A 19245-nucleotide genomic window follows, 5' to 3' on the forward strand; every position below is an offset into this window, starting at 1 on the left:
TGCCATGGGAATGCCATAGTAAGCTGTAGAACACCATAAGAGACATAAATGTGACTCACATAGTGGACTCCTTAGAATTGAAGACCTATTAACACAAAATGTCGACCCTATGAAGGGTAATGTGAAATACATCAAGAACAAAATAGTGGAGGAGGTTTCCTCTCACATCCAGAAGAACCTGAGATCTGAATATTAGGAACAACATTTCATCTCAGTTGTCTGATTATATTTATCACAGGTTCCTTCTGTAACAAGCCTAGCTTTTCATGGTACCAATTCTGAATGATTGAGACATAGCACAAAAGTGGGCAAGTCCTGAACCATTAACACCAAGTGGATGGGGTAGTGGTAACAGTTGTTGTATGGCAGCTGAGAGGGTGGTATATACAGAAAGGCAATGTCCCATTAAATTAAAAAAGGGAGGGTTTGGTGGTACGAGAGTTGCACAACGTGTTCGCATTAAAGGGGAAAACATGGCTGACTGCCCTGCAGATAGAATGGAAAGATATGGGATATAAGAATAAATGTCTAGGGAAAGGTTCTCTGTAACAGTCACCAACAACACACAATGAAAAAACTAGCAACTACCTCAATATGTACAAAGCATTACATAAATTCTGGAGATCTCTCTAAATATTGAGGGCTATAACTACACCAAAAATTCAGTGCTTGATCCTAAAGATGCTGAGTTTATGGTTACGTTATATGAATAGAACACAAACAAGCATTGAAAATGCAATAGGTCTCGCAGCATTAGAGTTAGTGCTTTTAGAATTGTTTATGGGTTTTTTTTGTAAATCTTTAGCATTTTTGTTTCCTGTAGCCAATGCTAAAGAATTTCAAAAAAAAAAAGCCATAAACATTTTTAAAAGCTCTGAAATGCAGTCTGAAATGCTGGATATATATTCAGTACAGATACACTATATTGTTAATGAAGACATAGGATATAATATGTTGTACTGTATACACACAATTAGATGGGAACGTGCTGTGTGTGTCAGCGATTGAAAGAGACTGCACTCAGAGTTGCTGTGCGCATCAGCGAAAAGATTGCAGAGTAGACACGCAATACTTGTACTAAAGTGTTGTGCGATTGTACTGTAGGCACGCAATTTAAAATCCAGCTAAACGCGTCAGCAGAGTTGCTGTGCGCGTCAGCGAGTGAGTCATAACCATATTCCTCGGGCAGCATACCTGTCTTACAGACTCTGCCCTAACCAAGCATCACTCACAGAAGGCAGTGCATCTGACGTCACTAAGGCCATCTACTGGCTACTGTGGAGGGCACTGTCGGACTTGAGTGCACCTGTTGGGTGGAGTTAAAAGACAAAAAGCGGAAGCAGTCAAAGTTGGAGAATGTATTAGGTCTCATACAGGAGTAACCCAAGACCGAATCCTTTCTCGTCAAAGTCATCGTCAGAACACAGGCATTCCAACAGCCACCCCAACCGGCCAAACGTCAGAACGCCATGCTGTAATAAGTAATAACATTCTCAACCGTCATCCCTGTGCCTCTTGTGACGCAGCACGAGATGGACAGGTGATTCATAAGTAAACACCATACACATATACAATAGCACCACACCCAAACAGAGCCTCTCTCAGTCTGGTAGTGTCCCCAGGGCCAGAAGGGTCTTCAACCCATGCTGTCTCCCCTGGACATCATGCTTGGGGACTTTAGGGCTCTGATGCTAAAAAAATAAATATATAAATATTAAAGGATTTATGAAGTCACGTCACGTGCGGGCGCCCAGACTAGCAGTGTGTTTCAATAAAAGAGCCTGCGGCATGCTGAATTGGTTTCTATAGGTGGTCTTGATAATAATAGCTGACTGGCGTCCTCCCCCCATCCCCGCCTAAACCCAGAAGCCCCTCTTCATCCGCTAAGGAAGTGGTGACAAATGGCTGGGCGTCAGTGCGTGATAATGCGGCCCCAGCGGGAGCTGCCAGGGGTAGCGGCACGGCCCAGCCCTTGACCAGTGACCAGAACAAATACAGCACTTAATGGGCCGCAGTGAGGTGAGCGTGGCCGGGCTTCACCTTGGGAGCTCCTCTGGGGACGTGGGAGGGAAGAAAGGAGCGCACGCAGAGAAAGGCAGACAGTTGTCTACGAGAAGAAAATCGGGGAGAATGGGGAATGAAAGAGGCCGTAGGAAAACAGGAGGACAGGGGGTGACGCGGGAGAGTCTGGTAAAACCTGAGCCGAGCACCAAGAAGGGAGAATATACAAAGTGTACAGGAATAAAACTAAAAGAGAGAGAAGAGACGATGAATCGCAGAAAAAATGCAAGGGTAAGAGCAGGTGAGATGGCGGAGCAGGACCCTGAAGCGGAGTTCGGAGATAAGGAATAGTAGAGAAATGGACAGAGCGAAAGTGCGCGCAGAACGGGGTTGAAGTAACGAGGAAAGTACTAGGAAAATGTGTATGCAAAGAGGTGTGGGCGGAATTGAGAAGAAAAAGTAAAGCGATTGGATTGAGGCAGTAAGCAGAAACAAAGAGAGAATGACTGATGAATTAAGTGAGAGAAATGTGTGGAGAACAGATGAGCACGAAGAGAAGTGGGGGCGAGAGGGTAGAAAGAAAAGAGAAAGATGTGAGAGTAGGCGGGAGAAACGAGGAGCTAAGGAAACAGAGGTAAAGGGAGGCAAACGTGTGGGGAGACGAGGAAAGCAGACGTGGCAAATGTTGGAGAAAAGAAAGGAACAGGAGATGGGCATAGAAGGAGGTTCAGAGAGGGAATAGAAAGGAAGGGATAGAAGTAAGGGGCAAAGAGTGACAAGTGAGCAAGAAGAACAAGACGGAGGGAAGAGAGGGGAGGGGGGAGGAGAAATGCGACACGGCGGGAAGGGGCAGGCAGGATGACTCAGGGGAGGGGGCGGGACAGGAGGCGGTTGATCCTGGAGTGAATGAACCGAACAGCAACCCAGGAATCCGGTTCTCGGCTGTCAGACCGGAAGGGGACAAACCTCGCAGCTCCAAGCCCTCCCCCTCCCTTCACCATGTTTTCTGTAGTGTGTGAAACAAAGAAGCCAAGCAGTCAGTGTAGGACTGAACTCGGCTCCGAGCAAACCGCCACTCCTTGCAATCCATGTCAGCTTTAGCATTCAGCAGTTCAAATGCAGAAAATAACGTTGCAATCTGCAAAAACATGTTTGCATGCATCCGTTGTAAATAAACTAGGGGGAGGGGGCGGGAGGCGGAGAGTTGAGGCAGGCAGGCATGGGAGGAGAGGAGGAGGGGGGAGGAGAGTAGGGGAGGCACGGCCTAGCGGCCGTGCAATCAAGTAGTGAGGGGGCGGAGTTGTGGGAAGGCTGAGAGAGAGAGTAGGCGGCTGGGTGCATGTGCACGCGCTTTTAAGCTCAATGCACATGCGCATTGAGCTTAAAAGTCACGGGCACTGCAAGGAATCGCCACGATTCCTTGCAAGTTAGATAAAGTCTGGATGAGCCCCTATAGTCTCGCTTGCTCGATGCGCATGCGCATCGACAGGCGAGACCTAAAAACGAACTTAAGTTTAAAAACCAGTTTTGAAAGAATGGAGGAGCCACTAACACATGTGTTCCATTTCCACTGGTTCCTTATAAGTCTAGAAGGTGGGCTTGATTCTCAGCTTAACAAACAACACTGTTTTTGCTATGGAAAATGTTGCACCATCATCACCCAGCCAAAGGGTGAAATTATATCCTAGGAATCCTATCCTTCTCTAAATAATGCCAAAACAGCCTACTTACACACCTCTTGTATGGCTCTGGAATTACTCTACAATATCGAGTTTGGATTCACTTGACTGGACTAACATCGATAGTTACGGCGAAAAGGTTGTAATAGATAGGATCTGTGAAAACTGAGTAGGTCCAGACAACACTCCTTCAGTTTCCTCTCTATCCAACACCATCAAGATCCTGGCATACTTCTGCCTCAAGGAATTCCACTAAACATCCAGGTCAAACAGTCAAAGACTAAGAGCAAGTGCAGGAGTCTCTACCATTGCTTTTAGATCTGTGAAACCAGCTCACCCACCCCAGAAGCATTGCCAACTATGACTAACACTGCTTTCCATGTGAGATGAGGAAAAAAAGGTCAGTTCCGGGAAAAGGGGGTGGGGTGTAACACTATTGGGTGGCTATGCAAAGTTTGCTTCCGACAACTGCATAATGAGGTGGAGAACAGGAGGTAATCAAATGCATACCTACTGCCCCTCTGGATGTTAGTAATGTATTCAAATAAAATATTCAATGTATACAATAAATGCCTGAATAAAAATTAAAGAAATTTAAATTAAAAAAATATATAAAAAAAATTTAACAAAAAGAAAAAAAAAAAAAAAAAAAAAAATCGAAAGAACCATTGCGATTTTTAGAGCACCGTGCTATGAACGACACCCTAGCAAATTGATGAAAGATTAGGGCAGGGTCAGTTTGGGTGGATACAACAGTAGGGCAACTGAAAATATGGAGGTGTAGGACTGTTTTAGATCAACCAGAGAAAACAATATATATTTAATGTGTTTTAATATTATACATAAAAAGACAGATGGGAGACTGGAAGCGATGTTGGAAACGAAACAGATTTGATAAACAGACGCCCAGATTCCAGAAAAAAAAATAAAACACAAGCTCTATGGGGTTTAAGAGTTACTCAGGAAGGGCTACATTTTTTACATTCACTGGAAGCGGCAGTATTGGCAATTTACTCTGGTCTTTTTCTGCCTCTCAAAAGCACAGTCTTCTTTCATCCGGTTCTAGATCTCAAGGCAGTGAACCACTTTATCACGTCCATCACACTGAAGATGGTGACACTACAGGTTATACCCACTCTCATCATACTGTACTAAAAGAGCCACTCTTGTGGTTGAGCACCCAATGATGGCCTCCAACCACAACCATTTTTATCGACTTTAGTGTATTATAGTACTCTAGTCTGAATATAGAACGGTCTTGCATATGCCTGCTCCTCTTCTGTTTCTTAACCTTGGTTTCCGACTTTACTTTACTTCAAGCTTTTATTCTAACTATTGGCTTTGACATGGTCTCTTGGCATTTCACTTTGCGTAACTGACTCAATTTTCTCGACTGTCGCCATTTTCTGTGCTTCGCAAGGTGGGGAGGGCATGTTTTGCTCTTCACTTGTTTTTCGCACCTCACAGACTAAAGTGAACTGGATATTATCTGAGGAATGTACAACTCTGTCTTGCCAGCCCCTTCTTGGCCTTGACGTAGACTGGTACGAGCCAGCTCTGCTTTCTCCAATGAGAAAGAGGCGAGGCTTTCTAGAAGCTTCGCTTCACGTTAGTAAGGGTATTAAAGCTGGGAGCCTTCGTGGGCAGGCGGAAGTTCACTACAGAAGAGACGTGTTGCTGTGGAAAGGTGACGGAACTTGAGTCCTGACTGACACTTCTGCCTGGGCTGTTGAAACAGACTTCCTCAGTTTGAGTTGGCAAGGATGTTGCAGAGCCAGTCGGAGAGGTGTTCCTAACCAATTCTATTTTCTATTCTATTTCTGTTCTATTCTTTGCTACTTGTACATATTGCATTCTATTTTGACCGTTTGTTTCAGTTGTCCATTTGATACTTGGGAGTCTGCCATGACTGATATATTCGGCCTGCCTTTTTGCAGTATTGTATTAATAAACTTGTGTGCGTTATATTCCATATATTGGATTTGTTACCTTACCTCGCCTTAAGGGAGTATTGGGTCTTACCTCAGCTTAAGGGAGTGTTGGGGTTAGGGTGTGTTTTTTTCATTACACATTCCAAGATGGTACTTTTCATCCACTAATCTCCAGGACGCATAAGACCACATTCCAATTCTTCTATCCAAATAACTCCTCTGTTCAGGAGAGTTCAGAATTAAATGTCAATAAAATTAACTCATGATGAGACTAATGAGGGATGTAATGCATAAAGCTAATTACTGGGGATAAGAGGAAAAATGCTTCAGAAGAAAACAATAACCTATGTCTTTCTCATAAGCCATTTTGATGTGTTAAATACATGATAAAAAGCTAAATGGAGAGAAACATCAATGAAACCTCTACCATAGGCTCAAACTGGGATGCCTAAAAAGCTGCAAGCAAATGATACAGATCCCAGTTAGTCATTTGAAAAACGGATTGTTGTTGGTTTCAAATGGTGTGTCAAAGACAAAAATGTGCCAAGAAACCACTCCCTAATCCCCATTGACATCTGTTTCAGATTATTGAGGAGAAGGTTAATCTTGTGGCAGTGGCAGATAGAGGAAGGCAAGCCACTTAAAGCTCGAGCCTTGCTCAAGCAAGAAGCCTGGATCAGCTAGAGGTCCTGGTGACTTCGTCACTGTGGCCCCTGCTTGGATATTTCCAGGATCTACAACTCTGGACGTGACCATACTGTATCCTCTATTAAGAGAAACAGAATTAAAAATGTAAACAATATTACAAGGAATCAAGTTTTGCCTTCAGGGGCGGATGATTTATAAGACTCATTAGGATAGACTTGGTGTTTTAGCAATTATTGTATGTAATTAAAGCATTCAAAGTTCCATTGAGAGTGTACCCATTTTAGACCTTAAATTTAGGATTTGTATTTGCAACTATGTCTCACTGAACAACACTTGCTGCTCAAATATATTATGAGGAGATTAGAGCACACTTTCTGGATGGCTATGAACACTAATTCAAAATAAAACAACAGGGAACCCAGTTTTTCAAACTCCAAAGACAGTAACGGTTCATCTAAAAGTATGACAATTTGTAAGCAACTGTGGTAAAGAAGCACTATAACATCTATTCATGTAGAAAACCGGCAAGACATAAAACAGTCAAAAGTGTCATGTGCTCAAAAATAGGAAAAAAGGCAGTAAGAGAATCTGATCCTTTAATGGATACTTGGACCACATATGACTAAGGCGATGGAATAGTGCAGCCACGCATTTGCAGCCTCAACTTTATCTCATAAAAGGAGAAAACACTGGATTCTGTTGATTTTCTCTGTCTTTAAAAGGTCTTTACACAAGAGCTGCAACCATAAAATAAATACTGGCCCGGTAGCAACTGTTAACTAGCACATCAATAATTTTCCCCAAAATATTAACATTTCTACTACCCGACGGAGAAGTCAGGACGCTTTATGTGGACTGAAGGAGACAGGCCACCCCGAGGTACTGGCTGGCTGGAAGCGCGCCTCTGCTGCGACGCTTGTTCGGGAGCAGCGACCAACGGCACACCCTCGACCAATGCGTGAAGCAATCCCTGCGAGAGAGCTTTTGGGCTGTTTGAGGCACCCGGAGAGCATTTCCAAAGTGAAGAGCAAAGAATTCCGACTGCTTAAATCTGAACTGCTGGGCCGTTCAGAATCTGAAAACCTATAGGTGCATCACCTATCATAGTGAGCACTTGAGTTCAGAACTTGGATTTGACTACGTATATTGGAAATAAACCACGTACATTTTGTTGAGTAATTGCAAACTTTAAAGTAAATTTGGAGATAAACCGAAGGTTGTCCTTGGGATTAATTTCACTTGTGGAATAATACCGCACTAATTTGAAGAAATAGTGTATGATATAATGATCCGAGTACGTTTGTGATCATCTTTAGATTGGAGTATTTGGACTACTGCCCTGAGGAAGCCCTATTCAGGGAAAAACGCGTTGGCTGCACTATTCCATCGCCTTACGTCATATGTGGTCCAAGTATCCATTAAAGGATCAGATATAACATCATTTAAGAGTCCGGATTGATTCGCTTATTTTGCATTTGTGCATTTTGAAACGCTTATGTTGCCTCTCTGTGCTTTTTTGTGTTTACTGTAAAAGTGTCATGTGTGTTTAAGGGGTTGTGTACACCACTAGAGTTCTGCAACATGTCAAGTTTTTCTCTATCATGTGCACATAGCCTATGGTCATTTTGCCCTTTGTATTTCGGTACTTGCAGTTTTGTATTGTGCATTATATATTAAAGCCTACAAGTAGCCGAATGTAAAGTAAAAGGAGGTCCAGATGAGCCACTCACAGCTGAGATCTCTCCTAATTCAAGAGAAGCATTAAAACTGGGATTAGGGGCTTAATATTGCTTTTTAGAATAAAAAGTGAGAGATCGGTATTTGTGACTAGGGAAGGCGATGTCTGTACAGGGAATTATGTTCATTCTCTACTGTGTCAATCAATCAATCAATCAATCAATCATGCCATTTGTATAGCGCACTACTTACCCGGGAGGGTCTCAAGGCGCTTGGGGGGAGGGGTATGCTACTGCTCGAACAGCCAGGTCTTGAGTTGTTTCCTGAAGGCGAGATGGTCCTGGGTCAGCCGAAGGTGGATGGGGAGGGAGTTCCAAGTCTTGACAGCCAGGTAAGAGAAGGATCTTCCTCCGGCGGTGGCTCTTCGGATGCGTGGTACGGCTGCGAGGGCGAGGCTGGTGGACCGTAGCTGGCGGGTGGGCGTGTAGAAGGTCAGGCGGTCGTTGAGGTACTTGGGGCCCAGGTCATGGAGAGACTTGTGTGCGTGGGTGAGGAGCCGGAACGTGATCCTCTTGTTGACGGGGAGCCAGTGCAGGTTCCTCAGGTGGCTGGAGATGTGGCTGCGTCGGGGGACATCCAGGATGAGTCGGGCGGAGGCGTTCTGGATGCGCTGGAGTCTTTTCTGTAGCTTGGCTGTGGTTCCTGCGTAGAGGGCGTTTCCGTAGTCCAGTCGGCTGGTGACGAGTGCCTGGGTGACAGTCTTCCTGGTCTCGGTCGGGATCCAGCGGAAGATCTTGCTAAGCATACGCAGGGTGCTGAAGCACGATGAGGAGACGGCGTTGACTTGTCTGGTCATCGAGAGGGAGGGGTCCAGGATGAAGCCCAGGTTGCGTGCGTGGTCGGTTGGCTTGGGTCCGGTGCCCAGGGCTGGGGGCCACCAGGAGTCGTCCCAGGCGGAGGGCGACGATCCCAGGATGAGGACTTCCGTCTTGTCCGAGTTCAGTTTCAGGCGGCTGTCCTTCATCCACTCGGCAACGTATTTCATCCCTTCGTGTAGGCAGGTTCTGGCGGTGTCGGGGTCTCTGGTGAGGGAGAGGATCAGCTGGGTGTCGTCGGCGTAAGATGATGTTGAAGTTGTGCTGGCGTGCGATGGCTGCGAGAGGTTTCATGTAGATGTTGAAGAGGGTGGGGCTGAGTGAAGATCCTTGCGGGACGCCGCAGATGACTTCGGTGGCCTCGGAGCGAAACGGGGGGAGGCGGACTCTTTGTGTTCTTCCGGCGAGGAACGAGATGATCCACTCCAGTGCCTTCTCTTGGATACCGATGTTGCTGAGGCGCTGGACTAGGGTGCGGTGGCAGACCGTGTCGAACGCAGCGGAGAGGTCCAGGAGGATGAGGGCCACTATTTCCCCCTTGTCGAGCAGGGTCCGGATGTCGTCGGATGGCTGCGATGAGGGCGGTCTCGGTGCTGTGGTTGGCTCTGAAGCCGGACTGCGAGGGGTCGAGGGATCCGTTCGTCTCGAGGAAGGCGGTCAGCTGTCTGTTGACGATCTTCTCGATGACTTTAGCAGGAAAAGGGAGGAGCGAGATGGGGCGGACGTTTTTGAGATCGGTGGGGTCCGCTGTAGGTTTCTTCAGGAGGGCGCTGATCTCGGCGTGCTTCCAGCTCTCCGGGAAGGTGGCGGTGTTGAAGGAGGCGTTGATGATGTTCCGGAGTTGGGTTGCGATGGTGGAGTCGGCCTTGTTGAAGACGTGGTGTGGGCAGGGGTCGGTCGGTGATCCGGAGTGGATGGTGTTCATCGTGCGGGCTGTGTCTTCGGTGGTCACCGTGGTCCAGGTGCGAAGGGTGGCGGTGGGGGGCATTGGTTCGACGGTTGGGTGCGTGGGTGGGGCGCCGAAGCTGTTGTGGATGTCGGCGATCTTGCGGTGGAAGAACGAGGTGAGGGAGTCGCAGAGGTCTTGTGACGGAGTGATGTAGTTGGTGCCGGTGCCGGTGCTGGGGTTAGAGAACTCCTTGACGATAGTGAAGAGCTCTTTGCTGTCGTGGGCGTTGTTGTCCAGTCGTTCCTTCAGGGATTTCTTCTTGGTGGTGCGGATGAGCTGGTGGTGCTTGCGGGTAGCGTGTTTGAGGACGGTCATGTTGTCGGTGGTCCGGTCGAGGAGCCAGGCTTTCTCGAGGGTGAAATATGAAACGCCGTTAAGGGTCACCCATCAGCTCCTACTTTAGACTTTATTTTATTTATTTTTATTTTGAAAGTTTTGTATAGCGCGAACAAGATCTTTGCAGATATCAGAGCACTTTACATAGAAAGGGGGAGCATGAGGGAACACAGTCAAACAGGTACGTAAAAATGCTAATAGTACAAACACGTGGTAGCCAAGAAAATCACATAAGTCATTAATACATATAGAACAAATAAGCCACGGGGTTGAACAGGTAGTACAGATCAGTGCGGAGTCTTAAAAGAGTTCAGCATGGCACTTCAAGTGTATTTAGCCATGAGGATAGCTTTCACTTCTTTCTTAAACAATGTAGTGGAGGAGATAAGCCTCGTTTCAGGGGGGAGTGAGTTCCAGATCCTGGGTGCCATTCCTGAGAAGGAGCGTTTATAAGTTTTTTCCTTCCGGAATCTTCAAGGCTTCAGCAGAAGATTGTTTATACCTCTGGTGTTTCTAGAGCCGCCAGAGATTGTCAGCTTCTGAGTGAGATAGCTTGGTGAGCTCATGTGGACAGCTTTGTGCGTCATGCAGGCGATTTTCAGATGTATTCTGGCTTCGAAAGGCAGCCAGTTCAGGTGTTTAAAGTCAGGGGAGATATGCGAGTGTTTTTTTGAACCAGTGATGAGTCTCGCTGCAGCGTTTAGAGAAGCTCTTAGGGGTGCAGTAGTAGTTAGGGGGAGTCCGCAGAGGGCGATGCTGCCATATTCTATTCGAGGGATGACTAGTGCTTGTACTGCAGTTTGGAAGTCATTGGCAGGGAGGAAGGGTTTAAGTTTCCTCAGGGTATTGATTTGGTAGTTCGCTCCCTTAGTTGCCTTGCTGATGTGTTGCTGCATGTTGAGATTGGTGTCAAGTGTAATGCCTAAGGATTTTGCTGTGTCTACGATGGTGGGTTGGACATTGAGTGCAGTTAGGTGTTTAAGCCAGAGTTGTGTGGTAGAGATCTTGGAGGGAGGTGAGATAAGAAGGAACTCTGTTTTCAGAGCATTAAGTTTGAGATGATTATCGGCCAGCCAGGATTGGGTGCTTCTGATCGTTGAGTTCAGGAGCAAAATGTCTTTGGGGAATTGTAGTTTGAGATATAGTTGGGTATCATCAGCGTACATGTGAAAGTGTATATTGGACGCTTGTAACAAGGTGGTGAGAGGTTCCATAACTAGGTTGAACAAAGTTGGGGATAGGGAGGAACCTTGAGGGACGCCTAACGAGACAGGTATAGGCGAGGACATCAGGTTGTTGCTCTTGAATTTCTGCGACCTGTTGTGTAGAAAGGAAGTGAACCATTTGAGGACTGTCCCAGATAGACCCATTCTTGTGTTTAATAGTTTGAGTAAATTCTCATGCTTAACGGTGTCGAATGCTGAAGAGAGATCAAGAAGGATGAGGAGACAGGTATCGTTTTGATCTAGCATTTGAAGGGCGTCGTCAATTATGTGAGTCATAGCAGTTTCAGTACTGTGCCCTGCTCGGAAGCCTGATTGATGAGGATTGAGGAGGCCAAACTGGTCAATGTGTTTCGTCAGTTGTAGTTGTGCGCATTTTTCCAACAATTTGGCGAGAGTGGGGATATTGGTAATGGGACGGTAGTTGTTTAAATCAGAGGGGTCGGCAGTAGGTTTCTTTAGTAAAGGCGTGACTTGTCCTACTTTGAGGGAGTCAGGGATGGTTCCTTGTTGAAGTGAGCTGTTGATAATTTTAGTCCATAGTGGGAGGAGCAAAGGGATAAAGTCCTTTACAGCGTTAGCAGGGAGGGGGTCCGTGAGGTGATTGGATGGTTTAACGGTGCTGAGCAGTTTCCCTATCTCTTCTTCAGAATAGGTGACAAAGGATGACCATGTGGCATTGTTTTTTCGTTCAGTGGGTGCTATACAATGAGGCTTGGAGTAGAGGCTTGCTCTTTATGTTGTCAGTTTTTTGGATAAAGAAAGCGGAGAAGTCTTCACAGGAGGGAGCCTCGCGCATATTACTGTGTGGCTGAGGTTGTTCCTTGCATTGAGTTCTGATTAGTTCAAACAGTTTTCTCGGCCTGTTCCTTGCTTGGTCGAGCTGGTGGCTGAAGAAATCTGTTTTTGAGCGTTTAATTTTCCTGAAGTAGGCGTTTCTCTTTTTCTTCAGTGTTTTTAGTTGTAGTGCAGAGGGAGCTGATCTCCAGGTGCGCTCTGCCATTCGCATGGCTCGTCTGTCCTCGTTAAGACTCCCATCGTACCATGGGTTGGAGATTTTGGTAGATACTCTTTTTAGTTGCAAAGGTGCAACCTCATTAATTATTGAGGTCATTGCGTTGAGATAGTGGTCAGTCAAGGATTGAACGTCCGAAATGCCGGTAGGGGGAAGTAGGAGATTGCAGCTGTTAGGGGGTAAAGAGTTTGGTTTGAGTTTTTTCAGGTCTCTTTTCCAAATTTTGGGCTTGGAGGATTGAGCCGGGTTAAATTTGACTTTTTAATTGATGTAGAATGTGACAATATGATGATCTGACCAGTCGCAGGGTTGGATCGATTCGAGTTGGATGGAGTCATCTTTGGAGATGATAAGGTCGAGGATAGAGCCTTTCTCGTGGGTCGGGCTGTTGCATATTTGGGTGAGGTCAAGGGCATTGAGGAAATTTTTAAGACTATTTACCACCGCGTCATTGTGATCGTTCCAATGGAGGTTGAAGTCACCGAGGTATATTTGGGAGAGCTGCCGTCCAGAATTGGTTGAGATCATGTCCATGATTTGTTGGGAGAAGATATGGTTGTCCCCGGGTGGGTGGTAAATGCCGTGAAGAGAGCATATCGGTTTGCCCTCACTGATAATATCGAGGCAGATGTATTCACAGGAAGTTGGGGAGGGTAGGGAGGAGGAGGTGACTTTCAGAACAGAGAGGTTGCTCCTGTGTATGCATGCGATTCCACCACCTATTTTGCCGGGCCTGTCAAGTCTAATGATGTGGTAGTTTGGAGGCACCAGGATGTCCATTATAGGTGTAGAAGATTCGGTTAGCCATGTTTCAGTCATGATGATTAGGTCGAGGTCCAGTGATAAGATGAGATCAGCGATGGCGGAGGAGTGTCTAGAGGCCGATCTGCAGTTGAGGAGAATGCATTTGAGACGGGGTGTGTCGAGGGCGGTAGAAGGTTCTAGAGAGAGGGGAACTTTTCTAAGGTTATTAGGTATGGAGCTTCTGTTGTTTAGTGTGGGGGGTCTGAGGGGACTGGAGTGTATCGTGGGAATGGCGAGGTGTGTGGCGGATGTGTGGTGTAGGGGGGCTGGGTCATAGGAGCTGAGGAGGGTGTGGGTTTCGAGGTCCGAAAGAGGGTTGCGTGGGCGATAGGGGCGGTTGTTGCGATTGCGATCAGGGATTGAAGTCCAGTGAGGGGAGCGTAGAGTGAGAGAATCATCAGGAAGGGTGGGGGACATGTTGGGACGGTTGTTGCGATTGCGAATAGGCATTGAAGAACGGTGTGTGGAGTGTTGAGTGTGGGAATCAACCGGAAGGGTGGGAGACCTGTTGGGAGGGGGGGTGGTAGTAGGTGAATGATCTTTGGGTTGTGTGGCGAGTAGCTCTTTGATGATGTGAATGTCTTCTTTGATCTGGATGAGGGTGGCTATAATCAAGTCCAGCGTGTTGGTGGTGGGGAGTGGGTGCGTCAGGGGTGCGTGCATAACCAGGGAGTTAGCATGCGGGTCGGGTGTCCGCGCTAGGATCCGTGTAGTGGGCCCCGAGGAGAGATTGTTTGGGAGGGGGGTGTCATTGAGGTAGGGAGGGGTGTGGTTGGAGTAGGGAGGAGGTTGGCAGTATAGGTGAGGACCTTGGTGGTAGGAGGAGAGAGCCAGGTGGGGGATGAGTGTATATTAGTGGTGGCGGGGGTGCAGGTAGGGTAATGGGGGCTGAGGATGGGGGGGGGAGATGAGGTTCGTGCTGGTCCTGTTGTGGGGAGAAGGTGTTAAATTTAAGACGGTGGCGTGTTCTGCGTGATTAGTTAGAGGGTGGTAGTAGGGACTGAGAATGGGGGGGATAAAGGGTGGGGGGATAAAGGGTAGGATTTGTCGTTGTGAGCGTCGGACTGTTGCTGGACTATGTTATACTTGTTGTGGGTGGGAGATGTAATGTCAGGGGTGGGAGGAGTGGGTGTGGTATGAGTGGTGGTCCGAGGGGAGGTAGGGGGGGTGGGGGTGCATCTGTGTCTGTGATATTGACTAGGGTGCTGGGGGTAGATGTGAGGTGCGTGTCGTTCTGGTGCTGAACTATGTTAGAAGGGTTGTGTGTGGGGGTTGTGTGGTGAAGGGTGGTAGGACTGGCGGATAAGAGTGGCGGTCCGAGCATTGGAGAGGTGCTCTTTGAAGGTGGGGAACAGGTGGTCTAATAGTTCCAGGTTCCTGTCTCTGGATTGCATTAGTACGATCCCGTTGTTGTAGATAGTAATGGTGGCCCTGCCTGGGAAGAGTTGGGATGGTGTGATGGATAGTTTTAGGCCACATGCGGATTTCCTGGAGACGGTGAGTAAGGTGAGGAACGCTTTTCTCCATTGCGCTCTGCGTGTGGTGTGGAAGATGATATCGGTGTTCAGGGATCCGTTGACCGGTGAGAAGTAGGAGTCGGTAAAGGGTGTTTCCTGGTGGGACCTCAGGCAGTTGTGTTTGAAGCGTTTAGCGGCTTTCTTGGCGAGTACGGGTGGGTAGTTGATTTTATATGTGTGCTTGCCAGCAGGATCCATGGCGGTCTAGGTAGGTGCGGGACGGTGAACAGTAATGATATATAGGAATACAATACAAATGCAAACAAGTTACAAGGGTCAATAGTGACACTAGTGAGCACCCTAAAAATAGGAGGTAGCAATCGATGCAACACAGGAGATAAAGTGAAATGGATGCAGGTTACAAATGTACCGAATATAAGTAGAGGTATAATACTGATGATATACGGGAGCAAAATACAAATGCAGACAGTACCGGGGAAAAAAGTGCAGGTGAAATAAATCTGGTCATATAAAAAACAGATCCAGTCGAGTATATTACGGGAAATACCTCTCTCGTATGCTTTTTTAAAGATAAAAATAATCTGAATTGTTATGGGATAAATAAAACGATGCATGCTGCAAAAAAACAGAGTAGATAATTTAAGTATGATCTCTGTCTTGACTGGTGCAGTTATGTTGCCCCTCTATTTCTGACATCAGACACAAGAGGCATCAAGAAATAAGTAGTGGATAGGCGCGTGGCCTTTGATGAAGACGGTATACAAGGGAGCAGGGAAAAAAGCGTTGTCTCTGTCGGTGAACTTAGAATGTATTTAGTACTAAAGAAGTAGCCACACGTTGAGTGTGATAGTCCTGGTGCTTTAGCCTAGAGCAAATTGCATTTGGGGACACGTGGTTTGACTTTCAACTTTGAAAGTTTTGGGTCAAAAATCCCAGCACGCCAACTACTATTGACTGGACAGCCATCACTGATTGGAGGTGTCACACAGGACGTGATGCCACTTGGCACCAATGCCCTTCTGACACCCTAAAAATTAGGACTGCTATTTTGAATGTGCTATACCGTCCAAATACTGGGGGGGGGGGTCTAATAGGAGAAAAATACAGTCCCTTTCGGCATTCTGACATCAACCACGCACACACAACCTCTTAATACATTGCACAATGACATATTGTAATTTTTTTTTTTAGCCAAAAGGCATATTAAAACAGATTATGCATCATCTAGCACAGACTCTTCATGAATAGGTCTTATAAAAGCGAATTTCCTTCGCATCACGAGGCAAGTTGACTTCTACCAGGACGCGACTGTTTCAAGCAAAAGACTGCGATTACAATTCATGACAGGGCAGGAGCAATTCTTTTGTCAGTTTCGTAAGTAGTAGACTGCCTAGACAAATCTACACGTGCGCCGCGGACAGATATTATGAATGAAACTAAGACACGTTTCACCAAGTTGGGTCTCCGGGTCTTACCTCCGTAGGCAGCCATGTTTTCGGTACCGCTCCTTCGCCTGAACGCTGGTTCGCAGACGAAACCGATTTGTAAAACGTATCGAATTGCCTCTGCGCCACCTCACCGGCAGAAGTTATTCTCTGCCGCCATCTTGGAAGAAGTAATGTAGCCGCTTATTTTAAAAGTCTATTAGCCTACAAAATCGACCAAAAGATATATTCTTTACAATTTTGACATTACACAATTGAACAGACCCGCAGTTTCATATCTTTATTACCGTCCGTAATAAATTATGATCTGAGTATATTAATTCATTATTTATTTAAAATGATTATTCCTAACAAATAGCCAGTTATCGGTTTATTTCATCAACGACTTTTGTCTTAGATTCCCGTAAAAGGTTTGTTTATTGGTACTATCTGCTCAGTCGAATGGAACTTGTTGTTAAAGAAATATAAATCCTCCTTTGCTAACATGGCCGACAAAGGGACTCCTAGGGGATGGATGCTTTTACGTTGGCGTGAGCATGTCGTCTGTCACAACGTTCCAACGAAGTAGAGTGCTACATGTTTAAAACGATGTCGAGAAAAGTGAGGGAGCAGATGACGCCATGTTGCTAGACTAATAACTATGAAATTGATCCACAAATACAGAGTAGATTTAAATACCTTATCCATAAAGTTTGAATACCTAAAAAGAAAAATTGAGATTCTACATGTAAGTTCAACCATGTCTTTCCTTTCTATCTGTCTTTCAGCTCATACCACCCATATTGCAAAATGTTGAAACAGTGACAATTTGAAAAACAAACCTGCATTTTCAATCTTCCATTGCAATAATTGTGAATATATTTTTATGACGGGCAGGCACATTTTACGAATAGTAAATAAGGGAAGCTACATTAGGGTTGCCACTTTTGTCAGAGGAAAATACTGGAGCAGTTTGTATATTTTCAGGTTCAGGAAGGGCCGGGAGATGATACTTATAAAACAGCCTATGCAAATTGCTCTGTATCCTCTTTAAACCTGGCAATTAAGTCTTTATTTACCTTTGTTTACACAGCCCTAAAATACACTTGATGTGTATAAAACATGTATTTGGTGCTCTTAGCTTATAATCATACATGCCAACATTTCAGAAGAACAAAGAGGGAGCTTAAAAAAAAAAAAAATCGGGAGAACGGGGCCTTGGATAGGGTTACTGGCATGTATGGGCTTTTGAAGTGTGCTGCTGCAGGATTGGACATTTGAAAAACAAATGTACGTTTTTTTTAACCTTTCAGAAGCATGGAGCGCAATGGCAGGCAGAGAGAGGGTGAGGCAAGTGTTGTGCACTGGCCTGGCAGGTTGCTGGCAGTGCATGCTACCCCCGCGCCACCCCCCTGTGTGACAGCCCGGGCTGAAACAGCTTCTTGTGCACACACACACAGCCGCCCCCACCCAGTACTTCACAGGTCTTTAAAAGACCATTCCCTTGTTAATGACGCTTTATGGTTTTTCACCCCTTCTAGAGCCCCTGCATGGCCACTCTGACTATTGATGGAAGAATTGGCACTTTACATACCAAGCCCTGTCAGCTGAAACCCCGAGGAATCAGGTTTTTGCTTGCAGGAATCGGGAGGCGGGAGACTAGCCTTAAAATCGGTAGTCTCACGCCTGAATCGGGAGGGTTGGCATGTCTGTATAATGGTGGTGCCCAATGTGCCTTCTAATTTTTTTTCTCCGTGTGCGGCAGTGTAAGGTCTCTGTGCGCTGAGGCCAAGGCTATGTGCGCCAAGTACCCGGCCGTGCATGTGGGTGGAGCAACAAATATCAGTACAGATGTCACTCCAAACGTTTGCTTATAAAAGTGAAAAACAGTGAATTTCCACACACACACAGCACCACGTAAATCCATGTTTAAAAACTATCACTTTAAAAAAATGCTTCTCAATGCACTGACATAATCTGATTTACTAAAATGAGATACTTCTGTATGGTAATAAAATATACTTTTTGAAATTTGAATAGACTGTATCATGTTTGCACGTTTGCTGCAAAATGTATTTATAAATCAATTTAATCGTATTACAATATTTCTGGATTAGTCAGCCTAGGTCCGTGCAGGCAACAGCGTTTGGGCAGGGTGGGGGCGATTCCGACCGATGATGCAATGGGAAAATGTATTATTTATTTAATTTTCCCTCTGCATTGTCCCTCAAAATCCTCTCCCACCCCACCCGGCCCACTGCTGTTACCTGCACGGACCGCTGCTGGGATTAGTGTGCTTAAATTGTCAAAATGCATAAGATAGGGATCATAACAACGTTGAACCCCGAAACATGAGATTACCATCTCATACACACACAGTATCAGCCACCCGCCACTCTTTTAGTTGATAAGTTGTACTGCGAAGGGAGTTGTTGCTTGCCCTTTTTTTCCTGCTCCTTACATCCTACATGTCAACCCTAAAACATATATTTTGTGTTATCATGAGTGCTCAATGTAGTTCAGAGACTCAAGTTTAAAGTTATCTTTGCACTATATTCATACCACCTTAGTAATCAGACAAAATATTAATATTATACAGCAGTACAGTTACTTGGGTTGTCGTCCAGATATGTTATGTGCCTGCAATATGTGGCGGTAATTTGTTCTTCACCTGCGCATGTTCTTCATGTGGCAGTTATCCAGAGAGAAGTTGTGTGTTTTGCAATATTATGTTCAGTTGTAGTAAACTGTGAATTGAGGCTGGCAAAACCTCTGACCTGACTTTATTGCTGTGCCCTAAGTGCAAAAAAACAATTTTGCAGGCTAAGGGAGACTTGGGATTGACAAATCTCCCTGACTTTTCCATACATTCTCGTCTCGGTATCTGCAGCACCCTGAGCTATGTATAGGTCTCACCAGGCTCGGATGTAGCAGTCATGGTAGGTAGCCTGGGCTGTATGCATGAAAGCGCCTGTCTTGTGTTATGATGTAATCTTACCTTTGTGTTCTGTTTAAAATGTAAGGTTGACGGCACTCGATGTAAGTCAGTTGCTGCTGACTACTTGAGGTGGTCGGACACCAGGTTGTGCTTTCCAGTAAATCCTTACTTAAAAGTCTACTGGGACCCCGGTGGTCATTGTACGCTTCATCCCAACATTTTGGCGACAATCTTCTTCCAGCGGACTTTGGGAAGGACATCCTGGTG

The 19245-nt window shown here is 45.9% G+C and overlaps 1 protein-coding gene across 1 annotated transcript in view; it reads right to left on the reverse strand.

Annotated features, from left to right (window-relative positions):
- Positions 1–16265, reverse strand: part of DDX1 (DEAD-box helicase 1) — a 336768-nt gene extending 320503 nt beyond the window's left edge. Inside the window, exon 1 of the mRNA XM_078647776.1 lies at positions 16092–16265. Within this exon, the coding sequence (XP_078503902.1) occupies positions 16092–16107 (16 nt within the window). The 5' untranslated portion in view covers positions 16108–16265. The remainder of the gene's footprint in view (positions 1–16091) is intronic.
- Between the last annotated feature and the right edge of the window lie 2980 nt (positions 16266–19245).

Source organism: Lissotriton helveticus, chromosome 6, assembly GCF_964261635.1.
Source record: "Lissotriton helveticus chromosome 6, aLisHel1.1, whole genome shotgun sequence".
Lineage (NCBI taxonomy): Eukaryota > Metazoa > Chordata > Amphibia > Caudata > Salamandridae > Lissotriton > Lissotriton helveticus.